The sequence below is a fragment of the Marmota monax genome, unplaced genomic scaffold (assembly GCF_021218885.2).
Source record: "Marmota monax isolate L192 unplaced genomic scaffold, Marmota_monax_Labrador192_F-V1.1 WCK01_AAM20220418_F8-fsc00145, whole genome shotgun sequence".
Lineage (NCBI taxonomy): Eukaryota > Metazoa > Chordata > Mammalia > Rodentia > Sciuridae > Marmota > Marmota monax.
In genome coordinates, this window is record NW_026695201.1 from 1,925,051 (window position 1) to 1,945,878 (window position 20,828).

Here is a 20,828-nt window from a genome sequence, read left to right on the forward strand (position 1 = left end):
TTGCAAGTCAAAGTAATAAATAAATATTAGTTGCAATCTAGCATTTATGTGTACATCTGCATACAAAACACAGAAAGATGCTCTTGAAGTAAATACTAGTATAATTTATCATTAACACAATGGTTCCAGGATAACTGGTGCTAGTCTCTGCACTTTACCTATGCTTTTGCATTTTATGCTCATGAAAGCCCACCTTCTAGATGGGAAAATTATATCAGAGAGGTTAATACTGCTCCCAGGTCACACAGTCACCCAATAGAAGAATAAGTACCCAAATGAAAGTCACCTGCCTCTGGTTCATAGTCTTCTTCTAGTTCAAGTACCACTATCTCTCTTAGCCCCATATTTTCATCTTGTGTTATGACTTACAAATTATCTTTCTATAAGTACATGTTTGTGTGTAAATCGGTTATAGTGAGGTAATTTCATACAGTGAAATTACTGGGATAAGGTGGATGAATATATTCAAGGAACACAATATATTTTCCCCATTTTTTGGTATAGGGGATTGAACCCAGTGATGCTCTATCACTGAGCTAAACATTCATATATATATATATATATATATATATATATATATATATATATATATTTTTTTTTTTTTTTTTTTTTTTTTTTGAGACAGATTCTTGCTAAGTTGTCCAGATAGCCTCAAACTTGTGATCCTTCTGCCTCAGCCTCCCAAGCATCTGAGATTACAGGTGTGTGTTTCTGATCCAGCTTGCTGAATTTCTTTGTGCAAATTTACAACTAATTTATAATCTTGTTAGTGAATATTTTTGTTGGTGGTCATTTAACCCAAATCACTGCTTCTAGTTTGATGAGTGTACATGATCTCAATTTGATTTTAAATGAAGTGAAATGAATTTTTATTTTGGGTGTATTTTATCCATATGTGCTTGCAACTAGTTTTAGTTTTAGATCCTTAGTGATCTTCTCCATCTTTTTGTAATATATTTGTTATTAACATTATAACAATAATTTTTGGTAATTTTCCATTGGTTGTTTGCTTTCTAACAGAGCAGATTGTACTTTTGTTGCAAATATGTGTCCTATTTCATATAGTCAAGTTGGTGCTTATTTACTGCTCATGCTATTTCATCATATTTAAGTTCCATTTTTAAAATTTTTGTCAGTGATACTTTTTCAAATCCTTTGAATTTTTTATATTTTAATAACAAAATAGTTTTTAACATTCTATGAGTTGAACATCTGATTTTTTAATATTTATTAAAAATGAGTTACTATAAAATGTCAGAAATAGTTTAGATGGCATTGAGATGATATATTTTGAAAACTGTCACTAAATTTTTTGCTCATGTAAAAATTAAGGTATAAATGTTCTTTAATCACTCCTTTAAATTTGGCTATATATTATAAATTGTGGATTATAATTGACATTATTTTCTACAACTCATTTCATTTTTACCTATTATTTTCCATTTGACTCAACAGGCATTTTACAGGTCTCTGGTAGCAAGACCTTCTTATATTATTGTCCAGTATTATAATGTCTATCGTATTCAATTAGAAAATCCTATCTACCTTTTCCGCTTTGTGACATGGTTGAAGTTTCTGTTGTAAGAGTCAACAATCACAAATATTTCATGTTGCTTGTGAACAGAATGTATACTCTTTCTGTAAAAAAAAAGTTAAGTTTCCATACATAACTAGAAGATATGCATTACTGATTCTGTTGTTCAGGTTTTCGGAATCCTTTTATTTTTTCCTTCATCCTTTATTCTTACCAAATTTGATATAAGGTAATTTTACTCATTGGAATTCTAAGTGGCTAAAATTATTCTGTGCTGCTAATTATCATCTTTATTTCCTTATGCTAAAAAATCAAAACTAATTTATATTTCCCTGCCCTTTTTCTACAGAAAATATTGTGTCAAGTCCCCAAACTCAGTTTCAACTTCTTTCATACCCTAGTGACCCATTTACCATTTTTTCTTCTAGATTTAATTTGTTTAACAAAAATCAGTAACTCTAGAACTGATAGATCCTGTTTTGCTCTAGCTATGGTGAAGTCTCAGTGCATCTGTAGTTAGAGGTGTGAGATGATAGATGGGTGAAGCAAGTGAAGGAGAAAGAGACAGGACCATTTCAAACACTTCAGAAAATAGTTATTCTGCACATAAATATAGAAAATTAAGCAAAAAAAATATTTTGCTGTTTTTTCTTGAATGTTGATGAATTTCATTGTTCAAGGGGGGTGAAAATTGAACAAGTTATGATTCACAGCGTAGCTAAATCCATTTGTATGTAATTTAATAGGACCTATCAGATTTCCCAAAGTGACTATTTTCCATCATTCTCTGTTCAGGGATGTGACCTTTTCTTTGAATGTATTTATGGCTACTTTAATTGGGAGTTAGGTATATGAGTAGGCATCACTTTTGTGATAAATGTTATAAGACTGAAAATCAAATAATGAAAAACTTAGTTATTTTACAAATAATTTCTGAAGATCTGTGAATTTTTTTCCAGAAATGTTCCTAGACAAAGACAACTGGGGCAACTTTTAAATGAAAAGTAATGCACCAATCATTTCCATCTATAGTTTAAAATGAACATGTATGCAAAAATTTAGATAATCAAAAATATGTTTGTGTGTGTGTGTGTACATACCCATGTAGTTGTGGTCAATTGAGTTTCAAAAGATAACCAAGGTATTTTAGAGATAAAAATACTTTGCTTTCAACATATAGTGTTCGTAATATTAGATATGCATATAAAAATATATTTAAAAAGAAGGAAACCTTTCTAAACTCATTCTGTGATTCTAGCATCACCATAATTCCAAAACCAGACAAAGAAACATCAAGGAAATAAAAATTCAAGCCAATATCCCTTATAAACATAGATGCAAAAATTCTCAATAAAATTCTGGCAAATCACATACAAAAACAGATTAAAAAGATAGCATACACGATCAAGTGGGGCTCCACCCAGTAAGGCAAACTGGTTCAACATATGGAAATCAATAAATATAACTCACCACATCAATAGATTTAAACACAAGAATCACATGATTCTGTCAATAGATGCAGAATAGAATTTGACAAAACTCTGCATCGATTCATGTTCAAAATACTAGAAAACTAGAGAGAGTAGGAACATCCCTCAACATTGTAAAAGCTGTTTATACTAAACCCAAGGCCAACAGCATTCTAAATGAAGAAAAATTGAAAACATTTCCTCTAAAAACTGGAACAAGATAGGAATGTCCTCCTTCACCACTTCTATTCAACACAGTCCTTGAAAACCTAGCCAGAACAATTAGACAAAGGAAAGAAATTAAACGAATATGAGTAGGAAAAGAAAAACTAAACTACCCCTATTTAATGACAACATGATTCTATATTTAGAAGACCCTAAAATTCCACCAAAAAAGCTTGTTGAAATCTTAAACAAATTCAGCAAACTAGAAGGATATAAAATTAACACCCATAAAGCAATTGTGTTTCTATAGAGCAATGATGAATCCACAGAAAGAAAAATTAGAAAAAGTATCCCATTCACAATAGCCTCAAAAAAAATACTTGGGAATCAAGTTAATCAAGCAAGTAAAGGACCTCTACAATGAAAACTACAGAACATTAAAGGAAGAAATTGAGGAAGACGTTAGAAGATGAAAAGACCTCCCATGTTCTTGGATAGGAAGAATTAATATTGTCAAAATGTTTATACTACCAAAAGCACTATACAGATTCAATGCAATTTCTATTAAAATTCCAATGACATTCTTCATAAAAATATAAAAAGGAGTCATGAAATTAATTTGGAAAACCAAGAGTCCCAGAATAGACAAAGCAATCCTTAGTAAGAAAAATAAAGCAGGAGGCATCACAATTCCAGGCCTAAAGTATACTACAGAGCTATGGTAACAAACAAAACATGGTATTGTCACCAAAAGAGACAACACAACCAATGGAACAGAATAGAAGACACAGAGACACACCCACATAAATACAGTTTTCAAATGCTAGATAAAGGCGACATGAACATGAATTGAAGAAAAGATAGCCTCTTCAACAAAGGATGCTGGGAAAACTGGAAATCCATATGTAGTAGGTTGAAATTGAACCCTTATCTCTCACCCTGCACAAAACTCAACTCAAAGTGGATCAAGGACCTAAGCATTAAGCCAGAGACCCTATGCCTACTAGAAGAAAAAGTAGAGCAAAGTCTTCATCATGTCAGATCAGGAGCCAACTTCTTCAACAAGAATCCTAAAATGCAAGAAGTAAAATCAATAATCAATAAATGGGAGGATATCAAACTAAAAATCTTCACAGCAAAGGAAACAATCAAGAACATGAACAGAGAGCCTACAGAATGAGAGAAAGTCTTTGCCAACTACACCTCAGAGCGATCATTAATCTTCAGGATATACAAAGAACTCAAAAAACATAACACAAAGAAAATAAATGACCCAATCAATAAATGGGCAAAGATATGAACAGACAATTCACAGAAGAAGAAATACAAATGGCCAAAAAATATATGAAAAAACATTCAACATCTCCAGCAATCAAAGAAATGCAAACTAAAACTACACTGAGATTCCATCTCACTGCAGTCAGAATGACAATTATCAAGAATACACAATATTAATACCAAGATACATGCTGGTAAGAATGTGGAGAAAGAGTTTCATTTATACATTTCTGGTGGACACAAACAGGTGCAACCATCTGGAAAGCAAAATGGAGATTCCTTAGAAAATTTGGAATGGAGCCACTTTTTGTCCCAGCTATCCCACCCAAAGGACTTAAAATCAGCCTACTACATTGACATAGCCAAATTAATGATTATAGCAGCTCAGTTAACAATAGCTATGCTATGGAACCAACCTCGGTGCCTTTCAACAGATAAATGGATAAAGAAAATGTGGTATACATACACAATGAAATATCAGCCATAAAAAAAATGAAATTATGGCATTTGCTGATAAATGTATGGAACTGGAGACTATTGTGCTAAGTGAAATAAGCCAGTCCCTAAAAAAACCAAAGTCCTGACGTTCTTTGTAGTATGTGGATGCTAACACACAGTAAAGGGTTGGAGAGGGAAGAATAGAAATTCATTGAATTAGACAAAGAGGAACGAAGGGAAGGGAGGAGGAATGAGAATGGGAAAGATAGTAGAATGAATCAGACATAACTTTCCTATGTTTGTATATGAGTACACAATGAAGAAAAGGAAAAAAATGATATAAGTAGAACATTACCAAAGGATAGTTGTCTGATAAATTTATGTAAAATATTCTCTCACTAATAAAGAAATGGAAAAGGAGTCAATTTTTATCATTTTTCGTGGACTAGAACATAGACAATTAAAAATAGCATTATATATGCCATAAAAAAATCAGCATCTTCACATAAAATTACTGAGAGCACAAATTTGTATTGCCTTTGAGGAAACTGTTCGCCAATATAATGCATGTAATAATTTGAAATGTTTTGTGAGTGATGAATTTTTGATCAAAGAACAATTGCATTTTGTTGTTTACAATTCTAAAACTCTGGGATATCTAATAAAATGGGATTTATAACATTGTTGCACATATGGACAATACAATAGAAAGTTTCTGATCTTTTGCAAAGTTTGAGGTAGGATTAAATAGAATTGCTTTCTGAGAGTAAATCAGAAACCTCTCTAGGTATGTATAGTCATAGGAGTTTCAGGGAAGAATTAGACTTGCATATGTGTTGAAATGCTAACATCATCAATGTCAAGAAGGATGTGCTTGACATTCAGAATTTGGGGAATCATAGGAAGCTCCCAAAGATGGTTTTGGCTATTGCAACACTGATGGGAGATTCTCAGGGAATTTTCACATCAAGGGCAAAAGCTGTATCTGTCATGGGACAAGTGTCAGGCAGAAAACTCTGGTTTTCTTATTCTTCTATCATACAAATGGCTCATGTAAGCCCTCAGTTGTGAAACTCTCCTGGCAAGGGAATCTGGAGAAATAAACAAACAAGTAAAGACCCATGGATTACTAGGATCTTTATTCCTCCAGAGCAGTGCCAAAAAGAATCTAGAAACATCAATATGATGTGAAAAATCAAAAAATATGGAGAGAGCAGAGTTTTCCTTTTTGGATACCCAGCACCCACATACACCTTGGTTCATCTTTAATTCCTAAGTAATAATAATGAATATAATATAAATATGCCTTTTACAGTGAAGTGCCCCCATCCATCTCCAAAACATGGAAGTCACAGAGTTCCACCAGTGAACTGGTTATTCTTCACAAGATTTTTCTTTAAAGAGGGAATTATAATGCTTATTATCAACCAACAACACACTTTATTTATACAAAACAGGGATATGGTTAACACATACAAGTATATACAGGATAACAAAAGTGAGAAACTAAAATACAGTCTCTGCCAATCTCATTTCTGTAAGTAATTATATGAATATAATTGATATTTGTGGATTTTTTTCTTCCACCTTTTCAGTATTCCTTGAACTCAGCCAGGGCTCTACATTCTCAAAGATCTGAGCCATTAGTGATTTTGTTCATATTAGGCTATGTCCATCTTGCATTAAGTTTTGCTTTTTCAGAAAAAGTAATAAGAAATTCTCTAAAAGATCTACATTTCAGGTGGACTCTTCTCTGCCCTTGCACTGTAGCCATGTCTCTGACTGGTGAAATGAACTCTGTCTGTAGAACAAAATAGATTGAAGTGGCCAAGGCCCAATCTCATTTTCCATTTTTGTGTTTTCTGGTGGAACGTACACATGGAGCAATTTCCAAATTCTCCTTTTTATCACTTTTACACTATTGACACTTTCCTGCACTAGTTTCCTGATCTTTTCATTATTGAGACATCTCACTACCAGGAAAAGGAGTCCCTGTATCACTTGTCCTTTTTCAAAATGGTGTTTTCCTTAAAAGTAAATTTATAAAAACAATTGTTGCTTGACTTCACAATTTATTTTGGTATTTTAATAGAATTATACTGACTTCACAGATTAGTTTGGATGGTAGTGACAACTATACTGTATATCATTATCTAAGCAAATGTATTCATACAAAAACAAGCATTTAATGATATATCACAACCAGATTTTAGATATTTGATAAAGATTTAGGTTTTTGAAGAATAAATCAAATCCAATGAGAATTTCTGGGGGCAAAATGATAAATTTGTGATAAAGCATATTTTGAATTTTTTGCAAAACCTAAAGTTGAAAGCCACTGTACAAATCTACCAGTCTCCTGGCTTAAAATTCAACAAACATTTTCTACTTGGTCAGCTGCTCTACAGTCTTAACTGTGGTTTAGAATCCCTGACAGATGGACTCAACTTCCTTAATTATACTCATGGCTCCTTGTCCCCAGGCTCTTCAACTAAGGCCACTTTTGAGAAACTGATGACATTATTTTTCCAAAATAAGCCTGATTTCTAATTAACCCCAAGACAATGTCTCCAGGGCAGTGGAACTAGCCTCAGGAGCCCAGTGATCACAGTACACACCTCTAATAACCACGAAGCATGCTGGTCAACCCCTCTGAAGATAGAGACTCATCTGGAGGAGCCAAGAGTCCCGATGGATGGAGGAGCCTCACTCCCGTGGTGCATCTGAGAGCCTCTGTCCTAGGGCAGATTCTCTTTGTTCTGCTCTTCTTTCAGGCTCTGATCTGTTGCTTACATTTTATTTTCCAAAGAATCCCTGATACTGAATAGCTGCTTGTCTTTGAAGGTCCTTGCTGAGCATTGGGGACATTGGAGGGACTTTGTGAGGCCTGGACACAAGTGATGGGTTGGACATGAGAACACTCTTCCTCTGCCCCTTAAAGGAATTTCTGGTAAGTGACAGGGATAAAAAGGAAAATCAGTGCCCACTTTTCTAGGTACAAAGAATGATTGGGAATGGGCTGTGCATTTCTCAGAGTTTTTTTTCTAGACGATTACACTGGATCATTTTGGCTCCCAGCTAGATTTTCCTCCTTGCTTTCCCTCTTCTTTCCTTTCCTTCCCCGCCCCCCATCAAGGGTTGACTCATAGATTAATGGAACAGGTGCCCCAGCTCTCTCCTTTTTAGTGTTCTCTGTTGTCTACTCAAGAATGTATATTTTTCACTATAATTGAAATATGATACTTACATTCAATTTTAATTAGGCAATTTGGCGAAATTAATTTTTTTCATGTGTATTTTAAAAGACAAAAATTCCACTTCATACACTCTGAGGCTATGTCATAATTTCTTCTACTAATTAGTTGATGGTTTTGTTAAGATAAATATTAGAATTTCTCAAAATTTTCACATATGAAAGCTCAGTAGATTGCTCCTTTTTTGAGTACATCCAGCTCACTTATGTATTGAGCTTTTATTTAAGTTCAGATTACATATGACCCTGTGGAACATCTGAGATTTGGGAACAAAAATAGGGAACTATCATCTGCAAGGATCACAACCTGAATTCTATACATGCATTCTAGAATATCATAATAAGGGAAATTTTAAGCATCTAAACAGAGAACTTTAGACTGTCTGAATCAAAAAATCTCAAGGGCTTTATATACTTACCTACTACCCGATGTTAAACATTTCTGCAAACTGTCATTCATGGACCCTCTGCTTTGGACCTTCCATGAATCTAACATTTTATTTCAGTTCTTGCTTCATTTGTTCACTTTAACATAAGAAGATTGAATATCTATGTTAAGTCCTTCTTCCTGAGTCACACTAAAACAAATCTAAAAATCTAGACATTCTTACTCTATATTGAAGGATTTTTTTCTTATTTATGTTATAACCTGTAGCTATTTGGCTGAAAGACCATTCTCATTTTTATTCTACCATAGTATTGATGATAAAATATTATGCGTGGTCCCTGATGTCCTCTTGAGCAGATGGGGCTGACTTCTCAGATGAACTGTGATGCTAGGTCTCTATATATCATGAAAAGTAAAAATAAATCATTTACACAATTCATTCAAGCTTGGGGGCTGTATTAATAACTATGCAAAAACCCACATCACTGAGATCGGCTGACTGACTGAGCCTGAGTGACAAATAATCAAACTTGATTTTCTTTGGTAGATACAAGTACTCTTTCAGAATCAGAGAATTTCAGCTTCTTTGCTCTACTTATTTCCATCATATTCATCACAGGCTATAGTGGGCATTAGAAGTGTATGAGTGCTTAGGAGACAAGATGAAAGTCTTCTGGGACAGCAGTGAGTCAAAATAAGCAAGGATCATAAGTTTTCCTCAGTGATTTGAAATGGACAGAAATTTGTTGTCCTAGGAGGTGGATGTTACGGGGGAAACCTTTTGATTTTCTTGGTATAGAAAAGACATGACTACTATGCGTATACAAACACACAATCATTCACTCTGCTCTCTTATACACATTCTTACGTTGAAGTTATAAATGTCATAGACCTTTTTATATTTATATGTATTACTAATAATGATAGGTGTTAATAGTGGAAAGGTAATAGTAAATAATAACAGTAACTAATAAGTTTTAGTTATGTCCTTACAGAGAGAGGTCAGAGACCATGTTTAGGGCCAGTTTTTAGTAAGGAAAAAATTATATTATCTCTAAATTCTAAGCAAAGATGCAATGAGTTTCAGAAATGTTCATAACTTAACTTAGGATCTATAAATAGAAGTATTGGTTTAAAAGATGCAAAAAAATTCCAATAGAAGATGAGAAAAGGGCTGGGGATATAGCTCAGTTGGTAGAGTGCTTGCCTCGCATGCACAAGGCCCTGGGTTCAATTCTCAGCACTGCAAAAAAATAAAATAAGTAAAATTGACTTTGGGCTGGGGATGTGCCTCAAGTGGTAGCGCACTCGCCTGGCATGTGTGCGACCCGGGTTTGATCCTCAGCACCACATACAAACAAAGATGTTGTGTCCGCCAAAAACTAAAAAATAAATATTAAAAATTCTCTCTCTCTCTCTCTTAAAAAAAACTCATAAAATTGAAAAAAAAGATGAGAAAAATTTCTCAGCATGAAATGATTTAAAAGTCTCATATGAAAATAAATGAAGACTGTATCCAGTTAATATATAGTAGATGATTTTTCTACTCAAAGAAAATTTCTTATTATTAGGTCAAACAGTTGGAAAATGCACACATGGAAAAATTATCTCATTTAAAGTCTGAAAATTATTTTAGAAAAAATTCTTTCTGGAACTTTGCAAACTAGTTTTAGTAGCAAAATGTTCCAAAGCATTCTTACTGGCCTATCAGTACATAAGAACTGATGGTTTCAAGCAGGAATGAATAACCTGTCAAATGGCAATTGTCCTACTGTCTTTCGTATTCTGTGGCAAGATGTGAGCCACTTCTGAAAAGCTCTATTTCTATAAGTTTCTCTGTGGAAACACAGAATGGAAAAACTGACATGTGCAAAAAAAAAAAAAAGTCACCAAGTTAGTCTCTCTCTACCACCTGGTGACTTATCTTTCCTGAATAAGAAAAAATATATTGCCTTTAATGCTATCTTCTGCCCCACTTTTTATTTGATGTACTAGTTTCTGGAACCTCAAGCAGTGTTTCCAGTTGGCTTCTTATTAGTCAGTCTGTTGTAAGTAAAGCTAATTTCTTTTTTCTTATTGTTTTGTGGACTATGTTAAGGTAATTGTAATGAACATATCAGCATATTCATAAAATCCAATATAATTTGTTTCCTTTCAAATGCAAGTACTTCCCATTACCTTTCTTTGAGTCCTACCTGTTCTAATCCACAGATTTCCCTTCTGTTTGATTCATTGTTTGTTTGTATATTTAGTTATTGAAATATGTGCATCATAATTAGAAAAAAAGAAGTATAATTCCTTCTGATGCATTCTTAGGTTCATGTAGCACAATATGATCAGTTTCACAATTCTTTCATTTTGCATTCTGATCAGGATCAGATTGTTCAAGCTAACAATGTTTACTCACAGAGACCTACAGTCCTTGGGTTTATATTAAACAAGAAAAACAAATAATGCACATAAAACAAAAAAGGGAAATCTTTTAGACATTGGTATAATGCTTGGCAAAAATGAGGAGCTGTTTTTCAAATTACAAAAAGCCTCCAAACTGGAGTCAGTTATTCTTTGGAATATTTAGCACCAATTCTTCTTTTAGCAGACATTTTAAAGATGGAATGAAAGAACTCTACCAAATATCCAGGAATACCTGTCACCTACAAGCTTCACGCTGAGTATCCTGTACTTTTCTGCTCTTCTTCCTGGGTCCTGGCCTCCACCTCTGTCCCTGGCACTCCTGTGTAGAACTGCTGTCTATGGAGTGGGTCAACGGGACCTGGGTGAGAGAATTTGTCTTCCTGGGCTTCTCAGCTCTGGCCAGCCTCCAGAGACTGCTGTTCATGGTCTTCCTGCTCCTCTACCTCTTCACACTGGGCACCAATGCCATCATAATGTCCACCATTGTGCTGGACAGAGCCCTTCATACCCCCATGTACTTCTTCCTCTCAGTTCTCTCCTGCTCTGAGACCAGCTACACATTTGTCATTGTGCCCAAGATGCTGGTGGACCTGCTGGCTCAGAAGAAGACCATCTCCTTCCTGGGTTGTGCCATCCAGATGTTCACCTTCCTCTTCCTGGGCTGCTCTCACTCCTTCCTGCTGGCAGCCATGGGCTATGATCGCTACGTGGCCATCTGCAACCCGCTACGCTACACAGTGCTCATGGGCCATGGGGTGTGCTTGGGATTAGTGGCTGCTGCCTGTGCCTGTGGCTTCACTGTCTCTTTGGTCACTACCTCCCTGGTATTTCACCTGCCCTTCCACTCTTCCAACCAACTGCATCACTTCTTCTGTGACATCTCCCCTGTCCTCAAACTGGCATCTCACCACTCCCACCTCAGTCAGTTGGTCATCTTCATGCTGGGTGTATTGGTCTTAGTTATCCCACTGCTACTCATCCTGGTGTCCTATGTCCGCATCATCTCTGCCATTCTAAAGATCCCATCCTCTGTTGGAAGATACAAAGCCTTCTCCACCTGTGCCTCCCATCTCATTGTGGTAACTGTCCACTATGGCTGTGCCTCCTTCATCTACTTAAGACCCAAGTCCAATTACTCTTCCAGCAAAGACACCCTAATATCTGTGTCTTATACCATCCTCACCCCATTGTTCAATCCAATGATATATAGTCTGAGAAATAAGGAATTCAAATCGGCCCTTCAAAGAACAATGAGCAAGACTTGGTTTTCTCTTAGCTAAAGAATCAATTTTAAACTCTTCATGGCTATTAATTGCCAAGAAAATCTGTTCTTGCATCAATTTTCTCATTTAATTATCCAAATACAGTACAACATAAAAATATTTTCTACATATAAAGTTTGATTTTCTCCTATTAGTGCTTCTCTAACAAGTTTAAGAATATATGGCATTTGCAGGTAAATGGATGGAGTTTGGGAATATCATGCTAAGTGAAACAAGCCAATCCCCCAAACCAAAGGCCGAATGTTTTTTTTTTTTTTTCTTTCTGATAAATGGATGCTAATCCATAATGAGGAGGGCATGGGATGAGTGGAGGAACTTTGAATGGGCAAAGGGGAGGGAAGGGATAGGAGGGAGCATGGGGATAGGAAAGATAGTGGAATAAGACAGATATCATTACCCAAGGTACGTGTATGATTGCAGGAATGGTGGGACTCTACTTCATGTACAACCAGAGAAGTGAAAAATTGTGCTCCATTTGTGTACAATGAACCAAAGAACATTTTTCTGTCATGGATAACTAATTATAAAAAATAAATTATTTTTTAAAAAAATAATATATTAAAAGGTTTTACTCAGTTCCAGGAAAAATTAACTACACCTTATTGCACAACATATTGTCATTCAAATGAAAGCAAAGGTACATTTATGAGAGCAAAGGTACATTCAAGCTGTTAAGAGCAATTGAGCAGAGCAAAGATGGTATCTCAACTGTCAATTCCATTGAACAGAAGCCGGTTATCTAACTGACTTCTCCTTTCCTTGAAGAAAATGCACAACATTGGCCCCTTCAATTCTGCAGCAAATATTAGTGACTTTTTTGCAACCTCATTCATCACCTTAAACTACACATTGACCTGCCTTTACCTGCACATGGGGATGTTGTGTGCTTGCTTTGAGACTGGAACTTCCTGATGGAATTTCTGTTCTGTTCATATGTATATCCTTCCTGGCTCTCCTTGTCAGCCCCTACCTACTCCCTGGATAACATACTTCTTCTATTAAAAGAAGCTACTAGTGTTGAATCAATTGCTAAAATTTCTCAAATAACTTCAAGGAAAGGGTTTGAATTAATATTAATGCAGAAAAACATCAGGAGTCTTAGAATGGCCAGAAAGTCCATGGAAAACACATCCAATAACTTCTTTGATCAAATGAGGTGAAACCAAGCATTCTTCATTAGTCTGAGTCTCTCCTGTGGTCTCTGCCTACCTCTCCAATATTATTATTTCTGAGGTTATCATTATGCATTTCCCTTCAGTGCCTAGTTGTGCATTCGGAAGTTCACCAAAATTTTGCTGGGCCTCTAATTGACATGATTGTATTTTCTCAAGTGTTGCTGGTTCTTTCTGGGAAAGCTCCTATTGTTTAACTTAGACATACAATCTTACATTTCAAGACTATCTCAACCATTCTTTCTTTCAAAACCTTCTTTATCATCTGCTGCCACCCACTGATGGGATTAAGCTCTACTTTATTTTAAGGCATGCAGGATATACTTTTTGTGTTTCTTATTTCAACAATTTATCTTACTTCCTTAATATACACCAGATGCTCTCTTAGCTACTGGATATATGTGATGAAAAAAATATGTGTGATCTCTGATCATAAATCTTATGTTCTGTTTCAAACCAATCCCAATATGCAGATAAATTCAGGGAAAACACTTTAGAACCAGTGTAAGTCTAGTTTATATAGAGAGTGCATGCACAATCTAGAATAGGGGAGACTAAAAGAAAATTTAATTTATTTTGATTATGGGACTAGCTTACCAAAGGAATAGACCTTTAAAATTTTTATTGATGCTTTATAATTATACATAATAACAGGATTCATTGTGACATGTAAATAGATGCACATAACGAAATTTGGTTCATTTTAGTCCCCAGTGCTCCCTTCCCATTCCCCCCACTCCCCCAATGTGCTTGCTGTGCTCTGCTGCTTTCCTATTAGAGGCTGACATTTCACCTAAACTCTGAAGTGTAAGAATAAGTCACCAGATAAAGTGGGTCATTGGTGGGAGAATTTCTTTAGATAGGGCAACATATCCAGAAGCCCTGAAACAAGAAAGAGCTGGATAATTTAGAGGTAAACAAAGTAGGCCAATATAAATTCTTATTTAGAGGTAATTTTTTTTGCAGTTTCTTTAATTTTTTTATTGATTTTATTTTTTTAAATACACGACAGTGGAATGAATTACAATCTTATACATATAGAGCACAATTTTTTATATCTTTGGTTTTTTATTTGAAAAAAAAAATATATATATATATTCATTGTATATGACATGCCGTTTTAATGTAAGTATACATTAAGTCATGGTTAAATGAATATATCAGCATATGTATTACCTCATACATATTTTTTTGCATAGGATAAAAACATCTGAAATTTACTATTAACAATTTTCAAACATGCAATATGTTGTTATTAACTATAGTCACCATGATGCACAACAGATCTCTTTAACATATTATTCCCATCTAACAAAAATTTTGTAGATTTTGACCAACATTTCTGCAACCCACCCAACCTCTATCCCTACCCATATCCCTCCAGTAAACATCCTTCTATTCTATGATTCTATTATTTAACTTTTTAAAATTTTATATATATATATATAATATATATATATATATATATATATATATATTATATATATAATGTTATATATACAATATTATGTGGAATTTTTCTTTCTGTAATTAGCTTATTTAACTTAGCATAATGTCCTCTAGGTTTATCTATGTTGCCATAAATGACAGGATTTCCTCCTTTTTAAATAGATGAATAGTATTATGTGTATATGTGCCATATTTAATTTATTTAATTCATTGATGGACCCATAGATTGATTTCATATCTTAGCTATTGTGAAGAGTATTACAATGAACATGAAAGTACAGATATCTTTTAACATAGTGATTTTATATCTTTTGGATATATACCCAGTAGAAAAATTACTGAATCACTTGGTAGTTCTATTTTTACTTGTTTTAAAAGCATGCAAAGCAAAATAAACCAATCCTGAAAAACCAAAGGCCCAATGTTTCCTTTGATTTGCAGATGTTAATTCACTATAAGGGGGGGGCTGCTAAGGAAAAATAGAGGTACTTTGGGTTAGACAGAGAGGACTGAAGGGAAGGGAGTGGGTATGAAGGAAGGAAGGATAGTAGAATGAACTGTATATTATTACCCTATATAAATGTATTATTACATGACTGCTGTGATTCTACCTTATGCACAACCAAAGAATGAGAAATTATACTCGATTTATGTATGATGTGTCAAAATGCATTCTACTGTCATGTATAACTAATTAGCTCAAATAAATTTTTAAGCAATTAAAAAATAATTACCATCATAGTTATAAAAAGCATCTATACTGCTTTCCATATTTGCAATATTAATTCATAACTCCATCAATAGTACATAATAGTTTCCTTTTCTCCACAATCTCTCTGTATTATCTATTTTGTATTGCTACAACAATACAAAATATAGGCAGACTATACCATATAAAGAAAAATTGCTTTAGAATTTCAAGGACATGGTACTGCCATCAGCTCAGCTTTGGAGAGGGGCTTCTTGGTTGCATCGTTTCATGGCAATGACAATGAAAGGTACACCTCTGGGAGGAAGAAATCACATTTACAAACAGGAGGCCAGAGGTAGAGTAGAGTCCCAAGACCCCTTCTGAGCACACTCCCTCAAATCACCTAAGTATGTCTCACTAGGCCCCAACACTTAGAGGCTCAACAGCAATTCCCAACACCAGCATCCTGAGGACCAAGCTCAAGATGAACCTTTGGAGGATGTTCAAACTGTATCAACCATAGCACTCCTCAACCCATGTCTTTTGTTTTTTTTTATAATAGCCATTCTAACAGATGTGAGGTTTTCACTTGAATTTCCCCGATAGTTAGTGCTGTTTTTTTTTTTTTTTAATATTCATGTTTGCTGTTTCTGTCTTCTTTTGAGAAATATGTGCTCAGGTCACTTTCCCATTTTTAATATGGTTGTTTCCTTATTATTGAGCTCTTTGAATCCTTATGTATTTTGAATAGTAAGTCTTATTGACTATGGTTACCAAATATATATTCTCTCCATTTGATGATTATTGACTTTGCTATGCAGAATGTTTTTTATTTTGACATATTCTGTGTATCTATATTTGTTTTTATTACTTGTGTTTTGGAGCATAACTAATTTTTTCTTATCTCTTGTTACAATAAATTTGAAGTTTCTCCTATATGTATTTGTGTATTGACCACAACCTTGTTATAATCCAGGTTCTTTTGTAATTTCTGCCGTGACAGAGATTCTAGTCATATCAATGATCTTCCCATCCAACTCTCAGCTTCTTCTGCTATCTTCATGCCCAAGCTTGGGGAAAATTCACTCCACCACACACAGTGAAGACACACAGGTGGATGTTGTCTTCACTACTGTTTTGAAATCTCTTATACCACAAATCAAATTAGTCATTAATTCCTGATGATTCTATGGGTAGAAATTTCTTTAACCATATTCCCGTTCTATGAAATTATCCTGTATCCTTTGCATTACTGCAAGAATGAGTCTGTTTGTCCCCAAACTAGTTTTCTCACTGAGACCAAAAAGGCATGAGAGTTATCCTGAAGATTGAATCAGATAAAACATGATGAGCACTTAGAACAGTGTCTTCCTATCCAAAGCACTATTTATGTGTTTCATGTTACCATCATCATCTTTCTAAATTGAAAATATTGTTAGATAATTTCCCAGATTATAAACTCTATCAGATATGAAGGTAAATTTTAACTTTCATCATCACAATTCACACCAAAGTGCTTGCTTTTCCAAATGATGGCACATTGTTTCATGCCACTTAAACGTTGCACACATTATTCTGAAATGTATTTTTCCTATATTTTGTCTGCATACTATTCAGACTGCAAAGCTTCACACAAGCACAGCTTCTTCTAAGAAGTTGTTAACCTTAATAATCAAATTCATAATTATTTTTCTTTCTCTGATAGTGACACGATGCATTTCTCTCTCTTATAACCCTCTCAGGGCATTCTGCAGTCAGTGCTTTCTCTTGCCTCATCCATCAGAGGTTAAATTTCTTAAGGTGGAGACTATCAATCCTGGTAACCCAATTCATAAGAGAAACTGGCACTCAATATAGGTAGGCTTTGAAATTAAAAGATAAATAAAGTGGTTCTGGGTCCTGCATCTGAGTGTTCCCACGTGATGTTGCATCTCCCAGATTTGCTCTTTGCTGTGCTCAGTGTGGATCTTTCAGGCACCTACAGATCATTGCTCTGTCTTTTCTCAAACTTATTCCTTCCCTTGAAATACAGGATAGAATTCAGAAGTAGAAAAGCGAGAACATCATGCCTCCAGCCAAAGGATAAAAATCAGGAACCATAGGAGGAAGGCCAGGGAGAGGATTACCAGGACTTTTCTGTTGACAGTGACCAGCAGTCTCACTATAGAGTAAGTCATCACTCCAGTGGGTCCCAAACAGGAAACCAAATAATTCCCTAAGTCTCTACTCCATAGTTTATCATTTAGCAAATGGAAGTTGTTGATATTTCCTTAAAACTGGGCCCTCAGGCACAGGGGAGTGAAGGAATGCAGGGCGGTGACAGGAATAATAGCTGGATAGTGCCCAGGAAGAGGTCTTCAGGTAAAGAAGAAAGAACAACTTTGGAGATGCTGCAGAATGGTCTCAGGAGCTTCCCTATTATCCATATTACAATAAGAGAAGGAAGAAAGAAAACATTTTCAATTTGTTCTAATTAGTTACACATGACAGCAGAATGCATTTTGATTCATTGTACATAAATGGCGCACAACTTTTAATTTCTCTGGTTGTACATGATGTAGTGTCACACCACATGTGCAGTCATACATGTACTTAGGGTAATGATGTTCATCTTGTTCCACCATCTTTCCTGCCCCCATGGCCCCTCCTTGGACCTCCCTCCCCTTTGCCCAAAGTTCCTCCATCTACCCACACCATCCTCCCATTATGGATCAGCATCCACTTATCAGAGAGAACATTCAGCCTTTGTTTTTTTTGAGATTAGCTTACTTTGCTTAGCATGATATTCTCCACCGATTTACCTGAAAATTCCATAATTTTATTCTCTTTTAATGCTGAGTAATATTCCATTGTGTATATATACCACAGTTTCTTTATTCATTCATCTGTTGAAGGGCAACTAGGTTGGTTCCACAGTTTAGCTATTGTGAATTGAGCTGCTATAAACATTGATGTGACTGCATAACTACAGTATGCTGATTTTAAGTCTTTTATGTATAGACCAGGGAGTGGGATAGCTGGATCAAATGGTGGTTCTATTTCAAGTTTTCCAAGGAATCTCCATACTGTTTTCCAAATTGGTTGCACCAATTTGCTGTCCCATCAGCAATGTATGAGTGTGCCTTTCCCCCCACATCCTCACCAACACTTATTATTGCTTATATTCTTGATAAATGCCATTCTGACTGAGGTGAGATGAAATCTTAAAGTAGTTTTGATTTTCATTGAAAGAAAATATTTAATTAGGGCCTCTCATGTATCACTTTGGGCAATATTTTTTTAAATTATGTTGTCTCTTAATCCTCATAATACCTCAAATTTTAGAACAGAAAACTAAGATCCAGAAAGATTAGGTTATTTGCCTAAAGAAAATGCTGAAATAAAAATGTGAATTTATACCTTTTTCTTCTATCTCTAGTGATTCCTTCAGAATATACATCAGAATATACATCTTTATATTTTATCTGGTCACAGGAAGTACCTTTACCACCAATATGAGAAATGCCTAAAAATCAGTTTAATGATTTATACCTGATGTATTGATTTGTTTAGTCCTTGTTTTTGCAGTTAGACTTTGAGAATTTGCCAGTTAGCATGAAGTCTGATGCTGTTGGACTAAGTGAGATGTGTATGAATGCATGGTACTTGCACATAAATATTTGTCAAATGAAAAGTAACTTGGCTTTTGCTTTTCAGAGCTCAGATAGCACTGGGCAAGAAAGATCAACATCTAGAATAATGCAAAATGTGAGCATTTGTAAAGTATGTGCTTCAGGAGGGCAGAGACTCTGTTTTGTTTCTTGACGTGTTCTGAACACCTCATGGAGTAGATAAAGCTTAATGTGTGTCCAGTGAATCTTTGTTAACTTGAAAGAGTTCTTGGGAACCTGATTTTGGGAAAATGATTTGAACCATCAGAGGATCTGCCTAGACAGAGACATCACTGTCATGACATGGCTCATTGAGGGCTCAGTGAATACATGAAGTTCCATCCATCAAAACACAGGGATCCAATCTGGTAGCTGGAAGAGAAGGGTGTGGAAGCCTTTGCTTTTCTCCTCATTTCTTGCTGCAGAATTTGAAATCATAAGGATTTCAGAAATCATTTTTGGACTATAAGTAAGAAGGTGCTTGGTTAAATGTACATTTTAAGTCCCCAGGACTGCCACTTCTCAGCTGAAAATTTACAACACCCACTTTGCTATTTATTCTATCTCTGCCATCTTCTCAGCTGTTCTTTGCCCACAATACCATTCCTTTTTGTGTACCAGCTGCCCAAATAACTCTGGAAAATAATCTCCAATTGCCCTTCCCAGGTCAACCTAAGAAGAGGTTTTAAAATGTTGGTAGCTTCCTGCCTTAATTTTTCTCTTCTAATTTTCTCCTATCAGCCCTGATGATTGAGGAGGAAACACAAACAATATTGAAAATAAAGTGTGTGACACTCCTCATAGAAATAGAAAAAGCAGTCATGAAATTCATCTGGAAAAAATAAGAGACCCAGAATAGCTAAAGCAATCCTTAGCAGGAAGAATGAAGCAGGTGGCATAACTATACTAGACCTTAAACTACACTACAGAGCAATAATAACAAAAACAGCATGGTTTTGGCACCAAAACAGACTGATTGGCCAATGGTACAGAATAGAGGACACAGAGACTAACACACAAAATTAGTGCAAATACATCCAGTGCAAATACACCTGCCTCTCTTAAACCCAAAACTTTTGTGTTATGATTTACAAATTATATTGCTATAAGTTCATGTTTGTGTGTAAATTTGTTACAGTGGGGTAATTTTATAAAAAATGAAATAACAAGGGATAAATTGAATAACAGGGAGCACAATATGTTTTGATGACATTTCCCCCCCACTTTTGCTTTTCTTTTCTTCTTCTTCTTCTTTTTTTTTTTTTTTTTTTTTTTTGTGTGTGTGTTAACGATTGAACCAAGTGGCATTCTATCACGGAGCTAAATTAACAGCCCTTTGTATTGTTTTTTATATTGAAACAGGTTCTTCCTAAATTGTCTAGATAGCCGCAAACTGAATCCTCCTGCCTCAGTCTCACAAGCAGATGAGATTACAGGTGTATGCCTGTGCATCCAGCTTGCTGAATATCTTTGTGCAAATTTACAACTAATTTACAATCTTGTTAGTGACTATTTTTGTTGCTGGTGATTTATCTCAAATCATCACTTCTAATATGATGAGTGTATATGACCTCAGTTTGATTTTAAAAGAAGTGAAATGAATTTTTATGTTGGATACACTCTGTTCATATTTTACAAACTGT

The 20,828-nt window shown here is 35.0% G+C and overlaps 1 protein-coding gene across 1 annotated transcript; it reads left to right on the forward strand.

The window, feature by feature from the left end:
• Window positions 1–11,278: 11,278 nt before the first annotated feature.
• Window positions 11,279–12,220, forward strand: LOC124082660 (olfactory receptor 10K1). Its single transcript, XM_046429147.1, has one exon. It carries the CDS (start codon window positions 11,279–11,281, stop codon window positions 12,218–12,220), a length of 942 nt encoding a protein of 313 aa, XP_046285103.1.
• The last annotated feature ends 8,608 nt before the right edge of the window (window positions 12,221–20,828 follow it).

Excerpts from the sequence above, each read along its gene's own strand:
- LOC124082660 (XM_046429147.1), top strand. The coding sequence starts at position 11,279 with ATGGAGTGGGTCAACGGGACCTGGGTGAGAGAATTTGTCTTCCTGGGC.